We start from the raw sequence: 20,956 nt of genomic DNA, 5'->3' as shown, positions 1-20,956 counted from the left end.
ATGACTGTGATTAAATCACATTTTTGTTATATTTGTAGATTGACACCCGACAGGTGCTGTGACGCTGACAGCCCGTGCCTGGTGTTTGAATAAAGCATAAGTACATACATAAGTACACAAGTATTTCCATACTGGGAAAGACCAAAGATCCATCAAGCCCAGCATCCTGTTTCCAACAGTGGCCAATCCAGGTCACAAAATCCTGGCAAGATCCCAAAAAACTACCAAACATTCTGTACTGGTAATCCCAGAAATAGTGGATTCTCTCCCAGTCCATTTAATAATGGTCTATGGACTTGGTCTGTTCCAGTCTTGAAAACCCTTTGTGTTGTTTTTCTGCTGCTGGCCCCTTATATTTGTCATCTTGTGATCAGTTATTTCTCAGGGAAACCCTTACAGTGTTCTTGGCTCTCCCTGTTGAAAGCTTCAGATGCAAATAAGTTACTAGAAACAAGGCACAGAGCCTTCTCATGAGCAGGACCAATTAGTTGGAATGCCATCCTTTATTAGCTTAGGTCAGTTTAAGAGTTGGCCATATTTTGCAAGTTGTGCAAAGCTGCACCCAGAGTTTAACAATTTGTTTTAGTCTAATTTATTCTGTTTAATTTCTAGGGTTAATTTGTGACTATGTTTTATGATATGATTGTTATTTATTATGATGTATATCCAATATGTGCATATGAGCTGTCTTCTGCTTTTCTAAAGGTTGGATCCAAAGCACTGCACCTTGACTCCCTAGTTTTACAATTAGTCAGGAGGCGACATATCCAAAGCACTCTCCAGTGCTTTCTATACATGAGACAGGTAATAATGTTTCTGTGATACTCCCATCCCTAGTAAGGATGATGCTTAGGAGATGACAGACTGTGAAAGTGTGATGCAGTAACTGTGACACAAAAGGGGGGATACAGATACATTCAAAACACGCCATATTGCCACAACTTCCTTTCTAATTTGTACAGGTTTAGTTTTTCTTTTAAAAAATGGCCCATCTCACCAGGTCTGCAGAGACGGCAGTTGTTATTAGGGAATAGGGGCCATTCACGAGAATGCCACAGATGATCAGCATTACTGTAAAGTGAAACAAATTAAATGAAAGGTACAGTACACTGTAACTACATGAAAATTCAAAGTTGCAATCAAAGTTGTTATAGGTAAGTAGAAGGTTGGACTGAAGAATCTTTGATCTCCTATCAGCCAAACTATGTAACCATATAAATCTGTAAAGAGTCATGTGGAATTCTAAAATGAGAGTTCTGCTTTTTGATTGGCCTACATTCACATTTTGATTCCATACTGTCACTGGATGGGATCAGTGGTGTGCTGGGGAATTTTTAACAACAGGCTCTCTCTTCGGGCATAGCCAGCTCTGCAATTTTTTGGGGGTGCGGAGGGGGCCAAGGTGGACGAAGGGAAAAACATCTCTCTCTCTCTCCTCCCTCCCCCCCCCATGCAGACATGCTAGGCATACCTTTGCTAGCAGGGATGACAAGCCCCACCAGCCAAATAAATGGACTGCTGCTGCTCCCCACTGCTTGTTTCGAGCTCTGAGCACCATGCCAGGAATTCTCACGCATACTTGCGCAAGAAGTCCTGGCATGCTGCTCAGATGCCAGAAACAAGCAGCGCGGAACAGCAGCAGTTCATTTATTTGGCTTGCGGGGCTCAGTATCCCTGCCAGCAAAGGTAAAGGAGTTCAGAGACAAAAAGGGTGGCCCATCTCAAAGCTGGAGAGTTACTACCGTTATTCTGGAGATTGAAGGTCAATGAGTGAGGGTTTTCTTGTGGGCTCCAGCCATGTCTAAAACCAGTTCTTGAAGATGCACATTCCAAAAACTGATTTCTACATCTAAAACTTAATTATTATTTTCTCATTTCCATCTTCCAAAATTCCAGACAGCAGATGCACAGATCAACAGGACCCAAAGCAGTCCAAAACATGTAAAGTCATAAACACATTTTATACCTAATTATTCAATCACACTTAGGATTCACCTTTGCGTTTAAAAAGCAAAACCATGTGCATTTGAGGACTGCATAAATGAATTGAAACAAAAGTTTAAATCAAATGCCCTTAATATGAAATTATTGGTAGCAATATGAAACAGTGATAGAATATTCACATAGCAAGCTGCCTGAGCCAACAGATTTATTTTCCAATCAACATAATTAACTTTGTATGAATTTGGCAGGTAATAGTGTGCTGAACTGGACAATGTTGGCACATTGAGACTGACTCTGGACAGAAGTTCTGAATGAGAGAAGCCCTTCCATCATTATTCAATACCTCTCTGTGAAATAGTAGTAATAAGAAAGGCAAGTGAATTTTTATAATATACCACTGCAATCCACAAAACAAAAGGAGCAAGTTCCCGTATGCCATCTTTCTTTTGATGTAGGTACATGGGGGAAAATTATTTATTTATTTTATTAGATTTACCGCCTTTTTGAAGAAATTTAATCAAGGCAGTGTACAGTAAGAATAAATCAAAAATAAGCAATATGATGTTAAATGTTAAATGCTCCTGGGTTTCAACCTAATTAATATCTATTTTTTAAATTGTACTTATAAATAGTAAGCCTGATTATTACGTACCTGATTCTCATAACATTATATCTGTTTTGGTGGCCCTTTACTAAGTGAAAACCTCTTTGCACGAATACAGGGAGTCCCTATAACCAGCTCCTCCCAATGAAACAATGATTTTAAATTTTGAAATTTAGAACAAATTAGTACGCTAACCGATGAAACCAATATGTCCTTTGTTTACATTCCTATGCTGCACAAGTCAGCATGTTTAAAAACATTTAAGTGAGATCAAATAAAAATGCTACCAACAATAAAGAATGACAATGTGGCTAGAGTAACTCACTTGCACCGCCTCGCCTCTTTTTGTTCTGTTGCATTTAATTTTTTAAGCAATACTGGCACACATTGGCAAGAACAGGCTGCTTCAGCCAATCCCAGGGGCCTCCCCTTCAGCCTATCCCGCCCCTGAGGGCTGAAGGCCCTGGGACTGGCTGAAGCAGCCTGTTAATGCTTACGTGTGACAGCACTGCTTAAAAAAAATTAACTGTGGCAAAAAGAAGAGGTAAGGAGGTGCGGGGAGAGGACAAAGAAAGCGAGTGCAGAGAGATGCTGCACGGGGAGGAGTGGGGTAAGAAGATGCACAAGCCACAGGGGAGGAGGACGACGACAACAATGACAATGATGCTGAGAAGCGACCTGCCACTCGAGTCCAAATTTTGGGAGCCGGTTGTTAAAGTAGCTACTAACAACCAGCTCCCCAAATTCTTAAGAAACTAAGAAACGGCTCTCACGAGCAGGCTCCAGCACACCACTGGATACGTCCTTCTGTAGTGTATAAAACAGGGTAATGTTTTAAACTATTTTTGTATGTGATACCACTTTTACAAGCTAAAATAGGTTCAAATGGATCTTATAGAATTAGGTCATGCCTAAAAGTATGCATGACACATATAGTAAGTATGAACAGGAGTAGGGCAGAGTCACAATTTACATGTGCATTTTATAAAATACACACATATGAACGTAAACTATGAGCTAACATTTACACCCGCTTGAGAGAAGGAGTGGGACTGAATTCCTTGAACACCTGTGAATTGTACCTTTGTGCTAAGCACGGCACAAGGCCAAATTCAGGAGCTGAGTCATGGCTTCCACCAGACCGAGTATCCTGCTGTTTTGCAATGCAAGGACACATTGGTCTAAAACTTGATATTAGGAGGGACTCGCAAGGAATTCTGCTTGAGCCCTGAAGAGGAGCCAATTCATCACCTCATCTGCACCCTGAAGTTGTGGACCGCAAAGGTGAGAGAAAGGGTTATTTCTTTATTGTTCAAGGTTTAGCCAGTTTCTGCTCTTTGTTGGCGAATGATTGGTTGGCTCAGGCATATGATCATTAGCCTAACCTAGCTGCTAAGTAGGTAATTTCTTCTCAGGATAAGATTGTAGTTTATTTCATTTATATCCCACATTATCCCAATAGATCAGGTTCAATGTGGCTAACAACTTACTGTGATTAACAGTACAAAAAGTGAAGAAGGATAGTATACATTAAGTAGTAATAACAAAGTAAATGAGTATTATATGTAATATGGAAATGAATGTTAGACGCAAAAAAAATAACAATTTATAGTCATCCATGTATAATAACGAGTATAATGGAACTGAGAAAATTAATAATTGTACAATTAGAGATTTAAATTAATTGTGACCCTCTGTGAGAAATTGCTTAAACAGAGAGGCTTTAAGGTATTTCTGGAATATCAAACAATTAGATTCCCATCTGATGAATTTTGGGAGGGAATTCCACCATTTGCTACAGAGGTAAGAGAATCCTGACATATACATTGATTTGTAGATCACATTTTTGCACGGAAGATAGTGGAGGGTTAGATAATCTCTTGAACCAGGAAGTTCTGTAATTACATATATATATATATTTTTAATGTAATCATCAGTATTTTGTGCTCAGTATATATTTTTGTACCTTGCTTGTCATAATTATTATTTTTATATATAATAAACAATATACATATTTCCACATGCCATCTTTTTCTTTTGATGTAGGCAAAGGGAAAAAAGATGTTAAATGACATCATTTAAGGATAACCTAGCTAGGACCCCACGGCCACTTTAGGTACTCTCATATCCATAGCCAAATGTGTCCAGTGTAATTGCTATCCGAGTGATGATCTGTCTCTAGTAGTGCCTACAGGTTCCGTCAGCATTTGTCTTAGCAGAGCACTTTGAAAGGCATCCATGATATCTCTACTTCTTTCCGATTCTACAGATGGAACTTTCCAAACTGCATCTGTCAGGTTGAAATCTCCCAGCAACATTACGGTCCCTTTGTTTCTCAACTTTTGGATATCTACACCCAGGTGTTTAAACAAGCTGCTCTATAGACAACTCCCCATCTTCTCTTTTCAAGGGCAATCCATATAGTTTCTTCCTTTCCCCAGGTCCCCTGTATTTCAGTCACTTTTATATCTCACATACAGAGCTACGCCTCCAACATTTTGACCTTCTCTATCCTTCCTGAATAGATTATAGCCTGGTATGTTTGTGTCTCGTTCATGGGATTTACTGACCCATGTCTCTGTGATAACAACAACAACAACAACAAACTCTGCCTTTAACATCAGGGCTTGCAGCTCATGAACTTTATTGTTTAGACTGCAAACATTTGTGGTCATCGCTTTCTAGATACATTTCAAAGGCAGTTTCATCTTCTATATAATTTTTTGTTTAGTTTCATCTTCTGCTGTGTTGCTCAGAAGTGAATTGCTAAGATTGTTTTCTTTACAACTGTCACATCTTTCCTTTTGCTGGGGGTGACTACCTGAAGTGGCATGCTTCCATATGCCACCCCACCTTCTAGTTTAAATACCTAGAAACATATTGTCTGAATTTCTCACCAAGGATTCTTTTTCCTCCCACAGAGGGATGCAGCCCATTTTTACACTACAGTCTTTTGTATTTCCATATATTCAATCATCCTTCTATGTACCTAAAACCTTCTTGATGACACCAGGCTTTGAACTATGTACTGAAGTTCTCAGTGTTTCACAAACTTTTCTCTTCTTTTCTATAGATAGGTAGTACTTCAGAAAAAGCTACAGTCTATACCAAAGTCTTTAACCTCTTTCCCAGCTCCTGGAAAGCTCTCTGCACTACAAGTGTGGTATTATTGGCCAGTTCATTTGTAAGGTGTCTGGTCCAGATGGATATTGAGCAGAGTTTTATAAATTATTACTGCCGGATATTGTGGAGCCCCTGACCGCTATGTTTAATATGATCATTACGGCTAAACAGCTGAGTGGGTCACTGAAGTCAGCGCGGATAGTAGTATTCCTCAAACCAGGGAAAGATCATTCATTACCAGAATTATACAGACCTATATCCTTGATCTGTTATGAAGCTAAATTACTAGCCACAGTTCTGTCCAACTGCTTAGCACAAGTGCTTCCATATCTTATTGCAGAACCCCAAGTGAGCTTCATATGGGAGCATAACGCACTGAAAAATATTCAAAAGATCTTAGCTACCCTAGAAGCTGTGCGGACCACAGGGGAACCTTCATTACTCATTAGCTTTGATGTTGAGAAAGCATTTTATAGGGTGTGCTAGGAGTTTATGTTTAAGGTCTTACGCAGATAAGGTATTGGAGGATCCTTTGGGGATGCTAGTCAGGCTTTATATCATAGTAACATAGACCTGAACAGTCTGTCCAGTCTGCCCAATAGTCCACACTCACTATCAACTCATAATGAAATCAACAATGAACATGATATTACATACTTGATTATGGTCTTTCTTTGGTGTTTTTGGGACATAGACCATAGAAGTCCGCCAGGCCCTGTCCTTATGTTCTAACTCCTGGAGTTGCTGTCGAAGCTCACTCCAGTCTATTTGTCTTCTAATTTGCAGGACACAGACCGTAAAAGTCTGTCCAGCACTGTCCTCATGATCCAGCCACTGAAGTTGCTGTCTAAGCTCTTTCCAGCCCATCCTAAACCAGATTGCCATATACAAGACACAGACGTACAAGTCTGCTCAGTATTGGCCCTAGTTCATCACAGTCGGAGTCACCATCTAAGCATCACTCGACACCATTGACACATCCATACACATGCAGCCATTTAAGTTTAGGTTTTTTATACCTTCCATTTTATAATTAGAGATAGAGATTCTCTGTGTTCATCTCATGCCTTTTTAAATTCTGTCACCGTTTTTGTCTCTACCACCTCTCTTAGAGGGTATTCCAAGCTTCAACCACCATGAAAAAGAATTTCTTGACATTACTCCTAAATCTACCACCCCACAACCTTAATTCATGTCCCTAGTTTTACCATGTTCCCTTCTCTGGAAAATAATTGTTTCTATATTAATACCTTTCAAGTATTTAAATGTCTGTATCATATCTCCTCTGTCCCTTCTTTCCTCTAGAGTATACATATTCAGGTCTTCCAGTCTTCTCATGTGTCTTTTGGTGCAAACCCCCTACCATTTTTGTCACCTTCCTCTGGACCGCTTCTAGTCTTTTTACATCCTTAGCAAGATAACTGCCTCCAAAACTGAAAACAATACTCCAGGTGGCATCAATACTTTCTAGCGACTTGTACAGGGGCATCAATACCTCCTTTCTTCTGCTGGTTACGCCTCTCTCGATGCAGCCTAGCATCCTTCTGGCTATGGCCACTGCCTTGGTCACACTGTTTTGTTACTTTAAGATCCTCGGACACCATCATTCCAAGGTCCCTCTCCCTGTCAGTGCTTATCAGCCTCTCACCTCCTAGAACATACAGCTCCCTTGTGGATGTCTAGTCCCCAAATGCATCACTCTGCATTTCTTTGCATTAAATTTAAGCTGCCAAATATTGGACCCTTCTTCTAACTTTTGCAGATCCTTTTTCATGTTTTCCACTCCCTTCGTGGTGTGCACTCTATTACAAATCTTGGTATCATCTGCAAAAAGGCAAACCTTATCTTTTAACCCTTCAGCAATGTCGCTCACAAATATTTTGAACAGAATCAGCCCCAGCACCGATCCTTGAGGCACTTCTATACTCACCTTTCTTTCTTCCGAGTGAATTCCATTGACCACCACCCTCTGACGTCTGTCTGTCAACCAGTTTCTAACCCAGTTCACCAGTTTGGGTCCTAACTTCAGCCTCTCAAGTTTATTTAAGAGCCTCCTATGAGGAACCATGTCAAAGGCTTTGTTGAAATCCAAGTAGATTACATCTAGTGCACATCTTTGATCCAATTCTCTGGTCGCTCAGTCAAAGAATTCAATCAAATTCATTTGGCATGATTTACCTTTGGAAAAACCATTTTGCCTCGGATCTTGTTACCCATTGAATTCCAGGAAATTCACTATCCTTTCCTTCAGCATTGCTTCCATTACTTTTCCAGTAACTGAAGTGAGGCTTACCAGCCTGTAGTTTCCTGCTTCTTCTCTGTCATCACTTTTGTGAAGAGGGACCACATCCGCTCTTCTCTAATCCCATGGAACCTCTCCCATCTCCAAGAACCTGCCAGAACCTCTCTAAGTTCTCTCAATATCCTGGGACCCATGGCTTTGTCCACCTTCAATTTTTCCAGTTGTTCATAAACACTTTCTTCCATGAATAGTGCGATATCCACTCCATTCTCATATATATCGTAGCCCACCGATTGCAGTCCTTCTCCAGGATATTCTTCCATGAACACAGAAGTATTTGTTTAGCACGTTCGCTTTTTCCTCATCGCTCTCTACATAACAGTCCACAGCATCTTTCAGTCTCACAATTCTATTTTTAGCCTTCCTCCTTTCACTAATATACCTGAAAAAATTCTTGTCTCCCCTCCTTACATTTCTAGCCATTTGTTCTTCTGCCTGTGCTTTTGCCAGATTTGTATCTGTCTTGGCTTCTTTCAGTTTCATCTGATATTCTATTCTGTGTTCCTTTTCTTGAATTTTCTGTATGTCCTGAATGCCAACTTTTTTGCCTTTATTATTTCAGCCACTTATATGGAGAACCATATTGGTTTCCTTTTTTTTCCCTTGCTTTTATTTACTCTCCTCACATAAAGGTCAGTAGCCATTTTTATAGCTCCTTTCAGCATGGACCACTGCCTTTCAACTTCTTATATTTCTTCCCTATTTTACTAAAGTCTGCATGTTTGAAATCATGTTTTGAGTGGCTACCCTCCCCTTTAGCTGTTCTATGAAACCAAACCAAACTGTTTGATGATCATTACTGCTGAGGTGGGCACCCACTCAGATATTAGAAAGAGTTTCCTCACTTGTGAGCACCAGATCCAGTGTCGCTCCTCCTCTCATGGGTTCCGTCACCATTTATCTGAGCAGAGCACTTTGAAAGGCATCCACAATCTCTCTACTTCATGCAACAAAAGCTATAGTATCAGTAAATGGAGTCACTTCTGAACCTTTCTCAATTTATAGGGGTACCAGGCAAGGCTGCCCATTGTCTCCACTGCTGTTCGCACTGACACTGGATCCACTAATTAGGGAAATCTTAGCTAATCCAGAAATCACTGGGGTTGAGATAGAACATACTGAATTTAAAATATCTGCTTTTGTGGATGACTTACTGCCGCACCTGTCCCACCCCATGGATTCTCTCCCAGTGCTTTTAGAAAGTTTTGATGAATATGGTGCATTTTCTGGCTTTAAACTCAATATGGATATGTTAGAGGGACTGGCTATGTCCACTTCCCTGCAGAGGCAATTAGTGGGAGACTTTCCATTAAAGTGGGCTAGTGAGGGCTTTAAATACTTGGGCATTTACTTACCAGCGAACCCTAGATCCCTATATGATGCCAACATATGACCATCCTATTGAGGAAGACTGCACAGCAACTACTTATTTGGAATAATCTATCATTATCACTTTATGGCTGCATAAACCTTTATTGTACGATCATGTTCCCCCGGAGGCTTTATGATCTAGACATATCCCCACGTGGGTGACAAAGCATGATTTATGGACATTGCACCAAGATTTAATACAATTTTGTTGGAAGGGGAAAATAAACCCTAAGATTAAACTAGACTTTTTGTTTGGAGACTGGGATACGAGTGAGTTAGGTGTTCCCAATCTCCAGAGCTATAATATAGCATGTTTATTATAACGCTTTAATGATTGGGTGAGGGGGTCGGAGGAATATACTCCCTGGACCATAGAACAAAACTTATTTTTGCCCTTACATCCCCATGCCACACAGCTTATAGAGTTCAGCACACAGACAAGAACGCGGCAGACCACCGGAGCTCACTCGCTGCCGGACGAAACACATGGGAGGTCAGCTCGAAAGACCAGCTCACAATTCTCCACCCAACCAGCATAACGACCTTATCCACGTAACTTCCCCACCCCAACCAGCAGTTCGCTACGCCGAGACATCACTCACCAACATCTACCAAGCATCTGACTGTGAGTAATCCATCCATCTCCAAACTGACACTAAAATGAATACTGTCAAAATATTCCTAGCAATCTACTCCCTTTCACTGATTCACCTAACACTATCTATCCCACTTGCTGAAAACAATATCATACCCATCATACAAAATCACAAAAGACTGATCAGACAATCTACACCCCACCAAACTGACAACCACCAAATTAAAGGAAGAACACCCAAATACGGACAATAGCAACAATACGGAAAAAAAGATCACAAAAAACACACACTACCCAAGGAACGACAACTAACAAAAATCCACACATCATCAAACTTAGCAGACCCATACCAAAATATCCAAGTGGGCTACATCAATGCTAAGTCCGCAGTCAACAAAACAACAACAATATCAGAGTGGATCACGTCAGAAAACCTTGACCTAATTTTCATCAATGAAACATGGATCCGTGATCAAAAGGACCCCATAATCCTCAACCTCTATCCTCCAGGATATAAAACAAATCACTGGACCAGAATGGAAAAGAGAGGAGGAGGCATAGCTCTAATCTATCGAGACCAATTATGTCTGATATTTTCCCTGTGTGTGTGTGTATGCTAATCCCCACACCCCCACCCCCACCCCCACTCCTTTCTTTTTCTATTTTACCAGTCTTTTAATCCAAACAAAGTACACTTACCTTCAGAATGCTATTCAGAATTCTTGACAAGGTTCTTGTTTCAGTATTCCTACTTCATGGAGAACTTTCTTAACCTCACTGTATTTCACAAAGGCATGGCATTTGTTCAGAGAGCATGCAGCTCTCCAAGCACAGTGTTTCTGCCTGTATAATGTCTGTTTTAGGAGTAAGAATGTTGCCAGGGTAGAGGTTTGGGGGAGTAGGGCTTTTGGCGTAGAAAGTGGTCAGCATTCTACCGTTTCAAAGTTTCCCACAGAAAGAAATGGGGATATTTTTTTGGAAGCCCATTCTCTGAAAACAGTGACATTCACAATTTTTCCTGCAAGTCATATCTGGTGCATTTCCTTTTACTTTTTTGGAGATTCATTGTGGCTAGAGACAGACAAACTGACAGACAGATGAACATTGATCCTTGATCCTTTTCACATAACTCCAACATTCCATTTGTTTGAAAGTATATAAAAAGAGGATGGGGTCATTTTGTAACAGAGTTTCCCCTAGTGGGTGAATTTTGCCTATTGTAAAATTTCAGTATTGATGGATTACAAGGATATGTAAAAATATGTCAAAGACCATACTCACCCACTGTGACTACAATTCCCATCTTACTGATTGTGGAGAACATGTATAACTGCAATAGGTTAAAAAAATAAATGTAACATACTGCAACAACCTCATAAATCTCTCTTGTACTCTGAAGTCATTATCCTGCTACCTCTTCCATCCTCCCAGACAGCTTGTCTATCCATCCATCTGCTTTGAGATCTCTACCTTTGTAGAGTGTTCTCCCTCTACTCTCCCTACCCTTTCCTGGCCTCAATCTTTTTCTTTTCCACGTTTGGTTTCTTAACTGTAACCTTTTTGCCCTAATCATTGGCAGGCTGCTGAAAGCATTTTAGGTGCCCTAGCCAGTGGTTTTCAAATCACAAGCCAGTCCAGTTTTCAGGATATCCCTAATGAATATGCATGAGACAGATATGCATGCCTGTCACCACCATTATATGCAAATATTTCTCTTATGCACTCCCTGAAATTCTGACTGGTTACCAGTACCCAGGACGGATGTGAGAACTACTGCTCCTAGGTGAACCAGCGTCCCTCAAATTAACTTTTAGGCTCATAGGCTTCTCCTTCACTGAGATTTTGATAAGCTCAACAATGAAAATCATCTTAATACCACCAATCCTAAAACAATCCTGTAAAATTCATAAAAAATGTAAAAGTATGAATGGATCATTGAGTTTGTGTGGCTGTCAGGATCTATAGTCTTGCCTTGACTGGAGCTCCCCTGCACCTCAGAAGCTGCCGCCCTAGGCAACTGCCTAGTCTGCCTAATGTTTGAGTTGGCCCTGGTCATTGGGTTCTCTCTTGCCTCATCATTTCATAGAGGTCTAACTCCTCCCAAACTGGTGATGGTTCTTAGCATCTTGGCTTCACGGTCATCATACTTTGTCAGGTTGCTGTGTTTACCCAAATGTTTATTTCCTGCCTTAAAATACCATAGAGCTATTTTAACCCTCACCCCACTTCCACTCTACGCACTCACTAGATTCTGTAAACTGTAAAGGTGTGACAACACTTACTGTAGGGGCAGCAAATAATAACATAATTGCACAGGTTGAAGCTCTTTTATGCAATTTATCCGATATCAGTCCAGCCAATATTCCACCTGTGTGAGAAAGGAAGAAGCACGATCAGGAAGAATTTAAATTTAAGCCCTAACAGAAACAGGAGAAAGCTCAAACAGCCCCAAGAAAGAAAGAAAGAAAGAAGACACTGCAATACTCACTTTTGCCTCCAACCTAAAGAAATGACTTTAAGCAGCATTTTCCTTGGACAAGCAGTTAAATTCTATGCAGATCATCAAATCTGGTAATCTATTTGTAAAAATGAACGTATCTAATTGCCTCTTACAAAGTCCACAGATTGACTCAGCTGTTTGTGAAGCTAAAGAGGAGTGAGGCTAGGGTCAGGCTATGGGGTGGGATGGAATGCAATGTTAAAATCCATAGTGTGGGGGCTAATACCTAAGTCAGCAGTAAAAAGGACAATGAGGCACTTTTGAGCACAGCAAGGAAGGTGTCCTTCACTGTGCGGCTCTGATGCAGCTTCATCAGCTGTCTCCCCAGTACCTCTGTTATTGACGGTAACATACACATGGAATATACTCCAGGAATTATGTGCCAAAAAAAACTAATTAATGCACCAAATTAATGTAGCATATTAAATGGAACAATATTTGCAGTATGCTGGAAAAACGTGTAAGTACTTATCTCTTAGGTCCCTAGTCCAGCGTCTTCCTGTTGGCCATGTGAACAGCTTTCTCATTCAGGTGCTGGTACCAGGATCTCCACTTCTCACAGATAAGAATTCTGATTTTTCTCATTCTCATCTTCATCACTGTCTAAATTGACTTTGTGTTCAATTAATCTGCTACCTATATTGTGTATTCTGTATTTACTGCTCACTTCTCCAAAGAGGGGAGGGGGGAGCCCCATCGTAAAACCTTTCTTCTGTCTTGCTGCTTTGCCTTTTCTTGCTATTTTTTTTTTTTTTTAGATAATTGTGCCTTGCTGTCATCTGTGTTTTGTTTTCAGTCCTAACTCTGTACTCAGGCCCTGGGCCCTGGGCATTTATAACTTGTTTTTTTGTCCTGATTAGAAGGGGTGGCATTTATAATGGCTGGATTATAGGATGCAACTAGCTACAGTTTTAGTTATGACATTTATAACTCTAATTTGCCTTATTAAAAGTGTGGGCACTTATATTGCTGGTTGTCAGGGTAAAAATAGCTGCATTTTTAAGAAAATAAAATGCAAACACTTCTGGCTCTCTGTTTCTCAGGACTGGGTTGACTTTTTTCTATTTGGAACTGGATTTACTTGTGATACAGGAGTTTAAGGACTAGATCAGTACAGTCTGTGAGCACATTTTTGTACATTTATAGCCCCTCCCTTCCCATCTTCTCCTACCCACCCCTAGGCTTCTTCTCCCTATACATAAAAACCAGGATACATTAAAAAGGAGATACAGCCGTTTTTAAACTAAACTGGGGTTTGGGGGGGGGGGGGGGGCGACAGCCAACAGTTGACCAGGAGCTCATGGTTTGGCGTAGCATCCTTGAAAGATACTACTGAAACAGGACATTTAGGTAATCCCAATACAGAGGTTTCAATAATGGTGAAAAAAAGTCAGCAATGTTTAAGAGGCGCACAGCAAAGCAGCGGTATGGGTACATAACCTAATTATCTGCAGCAAAATACTTAGCAAAAAGGAAGGTTTTTAAAGATTTACAAAATATTGTTGTCATGTGTTTTTCATTTGTGACTAAGATGCAGTATTCTACTAACATGTAGCATCTGTGTAGAGATATTGTTGTAGTCATGTTTGCTTTGTTTAATTTTTTTACTAGGTAGTGCATTGGTGTTTTTTGGCTCAGTATAATTTATTTATTTATTGCATTTGTACCCATAGGCGTAGTTTGACTGTTTCATTTGGGGGGGCAAAGAATGGGCGGAGCATATTAGCATATCATATGCAAATGAATATGCTAATATGGAGGAAGGAAATGAAATTTACAGGCAAAATATCACAGATGCACATTTCAAAAAGCTGACACATTTCAATTAATAAATTATGAATAAAATACTTTTATTTACCTTTGTTGTCTGATCATTTAGTTTTTCTATTCGCTTTGATCCCAGTGTCTTGTTTTATGCAGTGTCTTCTTTCCAGTAGGCTTCCCTCTGCTCCCCACCCTCCCAGTCCCATCCATCTCTTGCTCCTTCCCTCTGCTCCCCACCCCTCCCAGTCCCATCCATCTTCTGTTCCTTCCCTCTGCTCACCATCCCTCCGTCCCATCCATCTTCTGCTCCTTCCCTCTGCTGTGCCTGACCTCTCCCAATCCCATCCATCTCCTGGTCCATCCCTCTGCTCCCCACCCCTCGCAGTCCCATCCATCTCTTGCTCCTTCCCTCTGCTCCCCACCCCTCCCAATCCCATCCATCTTCTGTTCCTTCCCTCTGCTCACCATCCCTCGTCCCATCCATCTTCTGCTCCTTCCCTCTGCTGTGCCTGACCTCTCCCAATCCCATCCATCTCCTGGTCCATCCCTCTGCTCCCCACCCCTCGCAGTCCCATCCATCTCTTGCTCCTTCCCTCTGCTCCCCACCCCTCCCAGTCCCAACCATCTCTTGCTCCTTCCCTCTGCTCCCCACCCCTCCCAGTCCCATCCATCTTCTGTTCCTTCCCTCTGCTCACCATCCCTCCGTCCCATCCATCTTCCCTCTGCTCCCCCCCCCCCCGCGAGGTCCAAGATGGTGACTCCGTTTACCCCCTCTCTTCCTCCCTCCCTCCGGCGCAGGCAGCAGTCTTTTCCAGCGTTCCTGGCAGCGGTAGCGATGTACACGCTGCCTTCGGTCTGCCCCGGAAGCCTTCTCTTCAAGTTCCTGTTCCCACCTATGCGGGAACAGGAACTTGAAGAGAAGGCTTCGGGGCAGAGCCAAAGGCAGCGTGTACAACGCTACCGCTGCCAGGAACGCTGGAAAAGACTGCTGCCTGCGCCGGAGGGAGGGAGGAAGGAAGAGAGAGGAGTAGACGGACACGCTCCTCTCCGTCCGCTTGGCTTCCCTGCCCTCTCTGTCTGCGTCCCGCCCGAAAGGAAATGACGTCAGAGGAAGGCGGGACGCAGATAGAGAGGGCAGGGAAGCCAAGCGGACGGCGAGGAGCGCGTGCTTGCATGTGTTTTTTTTTTTAAAACTAATGGCGCGGCGGCGCCTCGCATCGTTTGGGGGGGCATTGCCCCCCCTCGCCCCCCCCCCAGTCTACGCCTATGTTTGTACCCCACATTTTCCCACCTCTTTGCAGGCTTAATGTGGCTTACCGTAATCATGACTAGTGGAAATATATTAGAAAATAGACATTTAGTGTTGCTGAAGGATCTTGGGCAACATGATAATGATAAGACATGATAGTAGTATAACAAGCAGAAATTGTAAGACAGTTCTGAATATATGTGGAGGAGTTGTGTATATTCACATTGGTTGATCTTTGTGGTATGCCTTGTCAAAGAGATGGGTCTTCAGTAGTTTGCGGAAGTTCATTAATTCATTAATATTTACAGTACTGCTTTTTCACACATCAGGCTGCAGATCATGTCTTGGAACTTAGTGCTATTATAGCATGGTAAGGTACTGAGCGTGTTTTTGCCCAAGTTTGTATATAATATTTTGCAGTGGAGGGACTGTGTTTTGGCCTTAATGAGGTGACATCAAAATGTAATATAATTTTAGTTTATCATCTCTCTCTCTCTGTCTCTATATATAGATACAGTGGTGTGCTGGAAAATGTTTAACAACAGGCTCTCTCCCTGGTCCACCTTTGCGCCCCCCCATCCACCTCTGCGCCCCCCCAAACTGCAGAGCTGGCTATAGCCGGGGAGAGAGCCTGGGGGGGGGGGCAATGCATTATTCCAGGAAAAAAAATTAAATGATCTCAGGTTCCAATCTAATTCATGTTTAATGTGGGATAAAATGCCAAAAATAATTAAATAAATATAAACTTTTAATGTTGAGCACCTGATTCTCAAAGTGGACATATTCCAAACACTATAATGAAAATAAAATGATTTTTTTCTACCTTTGTTGTCTGATGACATTGTTTTTCTGATCATGCTGGCTCAGTATCCGATTCTGTTGCTATCTGTCCTCTTAACTCCGTTTCCAGGGCTTCCTTTCCATTTATTTCTTTACTTTCCGCCTTTCTTCTTCATTTCTGGCCCTACATCTGTAAGTAAAAGCTGGGTCCTCCGCAGACTTGACTGTCCAGTGGACCCAGCTTCTGCCTATTTTCTTCATCCATGTGCAGTTTTTCTCCTCTCTTCCTTTTCCCTCTCATCTCCTTCCTCTCTCTTCCCTCCCCTCCATCCAGCCATTTCCAGCAACCCTCCTCTCCCCCTGCCCTCCCCCTGCCCTCCCCCTGCCCTCCCTCCAGCCATGTCTAGCAACCCTCCTCTCCCCCTGCCCTCCCCCTGCCCTCCCTCCAGCCATGTCTAGCAACCCTCCTCTCCCCCTGCCCTCCCCTCCCTCCAGCCATGTCCAGCAACCCTCCTCTCCCCCCCGCCCTCCCCTCCATCCACCCATGTCCAGCAACCATCCTCTCCCCCCTGCACCTCCCCTCCATCCACCCATACCCAGCGATTCTCTTCTCTCCGCTGCCCTCCCCTCCATCCACCCATGTCCAGCAACCCTCCTCTACCCCCTGCCCCCCCTCCAGCCACCCATACCCAGTGAGTCTCTTCTCTCCCCTGCCCCCCCTCCAGCCACCCATACCCAGCGATTCTCTTCTCTCCCCTGCCCCCCTCCAGCCACCCATGTCCAGCAACCCTCCTCTCCCCCTGCCCTCCCCCTGCTATCCCCTCCCTCCACCCATGTCCAGCAACCCTCCTCTCCCCCTCCCCTCCTCTCCAGCCACCCAGGTTGTCCAGTGGATGCTTCGGGACAGGCAGGAAAGATCCCCTGTCTTTCCTGCCCACTGCCGGTGCTGATTCTCCCGTGGCACTGCCGGATCGCTCTTCAAAATGGCCGCTGAGACTTACAAGGGCGGCCTCCGAGACTTCAGCAGAAGTCTCACGAGGCCGCCGCTGGAAGTCTCGGCGGCCATTTTTAAAGAGCAATCTGGCAGCGGGGGAGGGTCAGCGCCGACAGTGGGCAGGCTAGACTGGGGATCTTTCCTGCCTGCCCTGAAGCATCCACTGGACAACCAGTTGCCTTCTTCAGGTATGGGACCCTGTAGCGGGCGGGAGGGAGGAGAGCCGGCTCACCCTGAATAACAACCGGCTCGCAAAATTGTAAAAAATTTAACAACCAGCTCTTGCGAGCTGGTGCGAGCCGGCTCCAGCACACCACTGTATAGATATATCTATTGAAGTTTGCGATGTTCACTGTTTAATTTTTTGCCACTTTGTTCTTTGGCATTTGATATTTATAGACTCAGGTCCTATGCCCTGGCCCACCCACTTTAGCTTCCCCAAACAGCTGAGCCACCAATTGCCTATGATCTCAGGTATATGTAATTCCTAGCATTTTACCCTTTTATTCCGGGTCATTTGAAACATGAGAACTGGAATTTTCAGATCTTTTTGTGTACAAGAAAAAAGGCATTCCAGATGCAGAACAATCTGATTTAAGAGATATAGATCACTGATATGTTTTCCATAGTGCTCTACAATCAAGGACTAGGAAAGCTCTGATGTGCTCCGTCTTCATGAAGACTGCAGATATTTTAAAAACTACTTACCAAATATTCCTCCCACATCAAACAAAGTGGAAAGATCCCCAGCCTTCTTTGCATCAAGATGGTCTAAGGGGATAAAGAATGAACATTTTTTTACATTTTTTACAATGGAAACCAAAGATCAAATTTATATAAGATTTGATACATTTACTTTATATTTTTCAGCTAAAAAAATGTTACAATACCAAAGGGCTCATTTTTGAAAGAGAAAAACATCTAAATCAGTATTTTCAAAACCTATTTTCAACGTTTTTCTATGCTGTTCTTCTGGAGTGCATCCAAATCTCAATGGGGCGTGTCAGGGGTGTGTTAAGGGTGGGACATGGATGTTCCTAAGACTTGGACGTTTTTCAGCCAAAATGGAACAAAACCTAGGGCTGAATCTTCAATGTTTTGCTCTAGACCTGTTTTCACAAAGAAAAAAGGTGCCCTAAATGACTGCATTGTACAATCAGGTTTTAGAAAAGGCTACAGTACAGAAATGGTTTTAACGTCATTCTTGAGTGAAATTCATTCTAGATTAGAGCAAGGTTATATTGCACTGGTTGTTTCACTTGATCTGTTCGCAGCATTCGATCTGATAGATCATACTCTATTATTACAACGGCTAAAGGAAATTGGGATCTCAGGTACAATTTACAACTGGTATACTTCTTATCTTGAGAACCGTTCATTTAAAGTTATTCAAAATCAATCAATCCTATTTTAGCTGTTGTGGGGTACCACAAGGATCGGTGTTATCTCCTATGCTGCTCAATTTATATGTTAGTCCACTGTCACTACTTATTCAATCCTTAGGTATTAGTTCTTATTCATATGCTGATGACTTCCTTTTGATCCATTACGTTAAGGCAGTAAACATTGACCTAGCACCGATTCAAAATTGTCTTGAGGAGGTGGCCAATTGGCTGGTGAAGCATAAATTGGTATTAAATCCAGATAAAACCATAACTGCATGGATAACGGGCCCTGGGCCTATTCCATCTTTAACACCTACTCTGTTTGGTAAACAAATACCTACGGTACAGTCATTCAGATACCTAGGTATTATTATTGACTCTTCCCTATCTTTTAATTAGCAAATATCTGATCTGACAAAGAAATCTTTTTATCAACTGCGTAAACTACGCTCAATCCGAAATTCCATAAACAAATCTCCATTATGTACACTAACTTAAGCTTATATTTTATCACACTTGGACTATTGTAATATAGTCTATGCAGGTCTTTCAAAACTTAACGTAAAATGACTACAGACGATTCAATATACTGCAGCTCACATTATTTGTAGAGCTTCAAAATATGACAGAATTACTCCACTGTTATATCAATTGCACTGGCTTCCAATAGAAGCTAGGATAAAATTTTAAATTCTTACATTGACACAAAGCATTTTACTTATCTAGTCCATCGTATTTGTCTAATTTTACTATCCCTAACCCTTATTCATTTGTTCAGAACCCTTATTTTATCATCCTGACTTTAATATTCCCTTATTTATTTATTTATTTATTTATTTATTTCAGTACATTTATACCCCACCTTTTGCCACAGTGTTGCAGCCCCAAAGCGGCTTACAAAGAACCAATTAAATAAATATAATACAGGTACATTACAATAGTTAGAGCGGGAGAACAAGATAAGAGAGAACACTTCCTCTGTGACAAAATGGAGGTCATGGGGGAGTCACATGGCTGCAATCTCAGAAGACCTGGCCTGCAGATAAAGGACTGTAATTTCCATCACTGCTAATTAATTAACTTTAAGCATTACTACGCAGATCACATAAAAATTTCCAAAACAAAACAAGACATTGAAAATACAGCTTCCAAATAAATGGCTTTTTTGTTCTTTATTTGTCAGAGCCCGACCGCATGACCTTTGGCAGGCTTTAGGCATCCCTCGTCGTGTCTTCTGAAAGTTTGGGAGTCGTAAGTCCACACAGTGTCCACTCATTCCCCAGTGGTGTGGTTTGGAATCCAGTGCGGGAAGGGGAAACGACAGGTGATAACCCTGGCATTATCCTGCAGCTCTGTCTGAAGCTTCCTTTCCAAGGGCAGCATCATTTGAGGTACTCCAAAAATGACAACATTCATATACTGGGAAAAGCTGACCTTCCACAGATCCGATACGTAGAAACTGGCATTGTGATGTACTCCTTCTCTCCAGGCATGGTATCTTGAGTACAAGACCAACCAGGGATTTAGTTCATAGCCAACAGCTTGGAATCCTTCTTTGGCTGCTGCTATCACAATACGTCCATCGCCACTGCCAATGTCAACGACAGATCCACTTCTAGTGCGCAGCATTTTCAAAATATTTTCAATCTGAGTAGAATTTGCAGGTACAAAGGGCAGACAAACCCTTCTCAGTGCTGGGGTTACAAAGGGCATGGCAACAGCATAGACCTCTATCAGCGAACCTCCGACAACCCCAGTAACCACCAAGCCCCATGTTCTTCTCTTTGTGCCAGTGGTAGGTTTCAGATGGAAGTCGTCTTTTGGACAGCCTCCTTCCTCTGGTACTTTGGGCATCACTGCTGCAACCTGATGCTTGGGTCCACCTTGTGAGTGTAGAAAATAAACACAGTTATGCACCCTGGAGTAGAGTCAAAGGGCAAAGGCCATAAATTGTGAGGCCCAGGAACTTATGATCTGATATATCATCCTTATGGGCAAACAGGCCAATAGTAGATCTGCAGTTTCATTTTTTAGTTCCTTCAGTACTCTAGAATGAATATCATCCACTCCAGGTTATTTGCTACTCTTTAACTTGGTGAACCGATGACAGTGATTCTCAATCATCTACTTATCTCTTGTTTGTCTGTCCTAATTAGATTGTAAGCTCTGTCGAGCAGGGACTGTCTGTTCATGTTCAAGTGTACAGCACTGCGTACATCTAGTAGCGCTTTAGAAATGATAAGTAGTAGTAAGATGGGAATGTAAGAAACGCATTTTCAATGTCATTCAGCAGCCAAGTTGTTCATATGCTTTAAGCATGTTCTCTACTAGTTCAGCATAGTTTT

The 20,956-nt window shown here is 42.2% G+C and overlaps 2 protein-coding genes across 3 annotated transcripts in view; both read right to left on the bottom strand.

The window, feature by feature from the left end:
• The window catches only part of SLC37A1 (solute carrier family 37 member 1), a 260,315-nt gene that overhangs the window by 22,682 nt on the left and 216,677 nt on the right, over window positions 1-20,956 (bottom strand). For both annotated transcript variants that reach the window (XM_030203782.1, XM_030203783.1), the window contains 4 exons: window positions 17,935-17,997; window positions 12,222-12,307; window positions 11,221-11,269; window positions 998-1,071 (listed from right to left, as the gene is read on the bottom strand). In XM_030203782.1, coding sequence (XP_030059642.1) covers window positions 998-1,071; window positions 11,221-11,269; window positions 12,222-12,307; window positions 17,935-17,997 — 272 coding nt within the window. The remainder of the gene's footprint in view (window positions 1-997; window positions 1,072-11,220; window positions 11,270-12,221; window positions 12,308-17,934; window positions 17,998-20,956) is intronic.
• LOC115470535 (ATP synthase subunit C lysine N-methyltransferase-like) lies at window positions 19,675-20,556 on the bottom strand. The gene has a single exon (XM_030203784.1). It carries the CDS (start codon window positions 20,463-20,465, stop codon window positions 19,884-19,886), a length of 582 nt encoding a protein of 193 aa, XP_030059644.1. The 5' UTR covers window positions 20,466-20,556; the 3' UTR covers window positions 19,675-19,883.

This window comes from Microcaecilia unicolor, chromosome 5 (genome assembly GCF_901765095.1).
Source record: "Microcaecilia unicolor chromosome 5, aMicUni1.1, whole genome shotgun sequence".
In the NCBI taxonomy this organism is placed as follows: Eukaryota; Metazoa; Chordata; class Amphibia; order Gymnophiona; family Siphonopidae; genus Microcaecilia; species Microcaecilia unicolor.
This window is presented reverse-complemented; position numbering and strand designations above follow the sequence as displayed.

Bases quoted from the DNA above. Each gene is read 5' to 3' on its own strand.
- LOC115470535 (XM_030203784.1), bottom strand. From the start codon at position 20,465: ATGCCCAAAGTACCAGAGGAAGGAGGCTGTCCAAAAGACGACTTCCAT.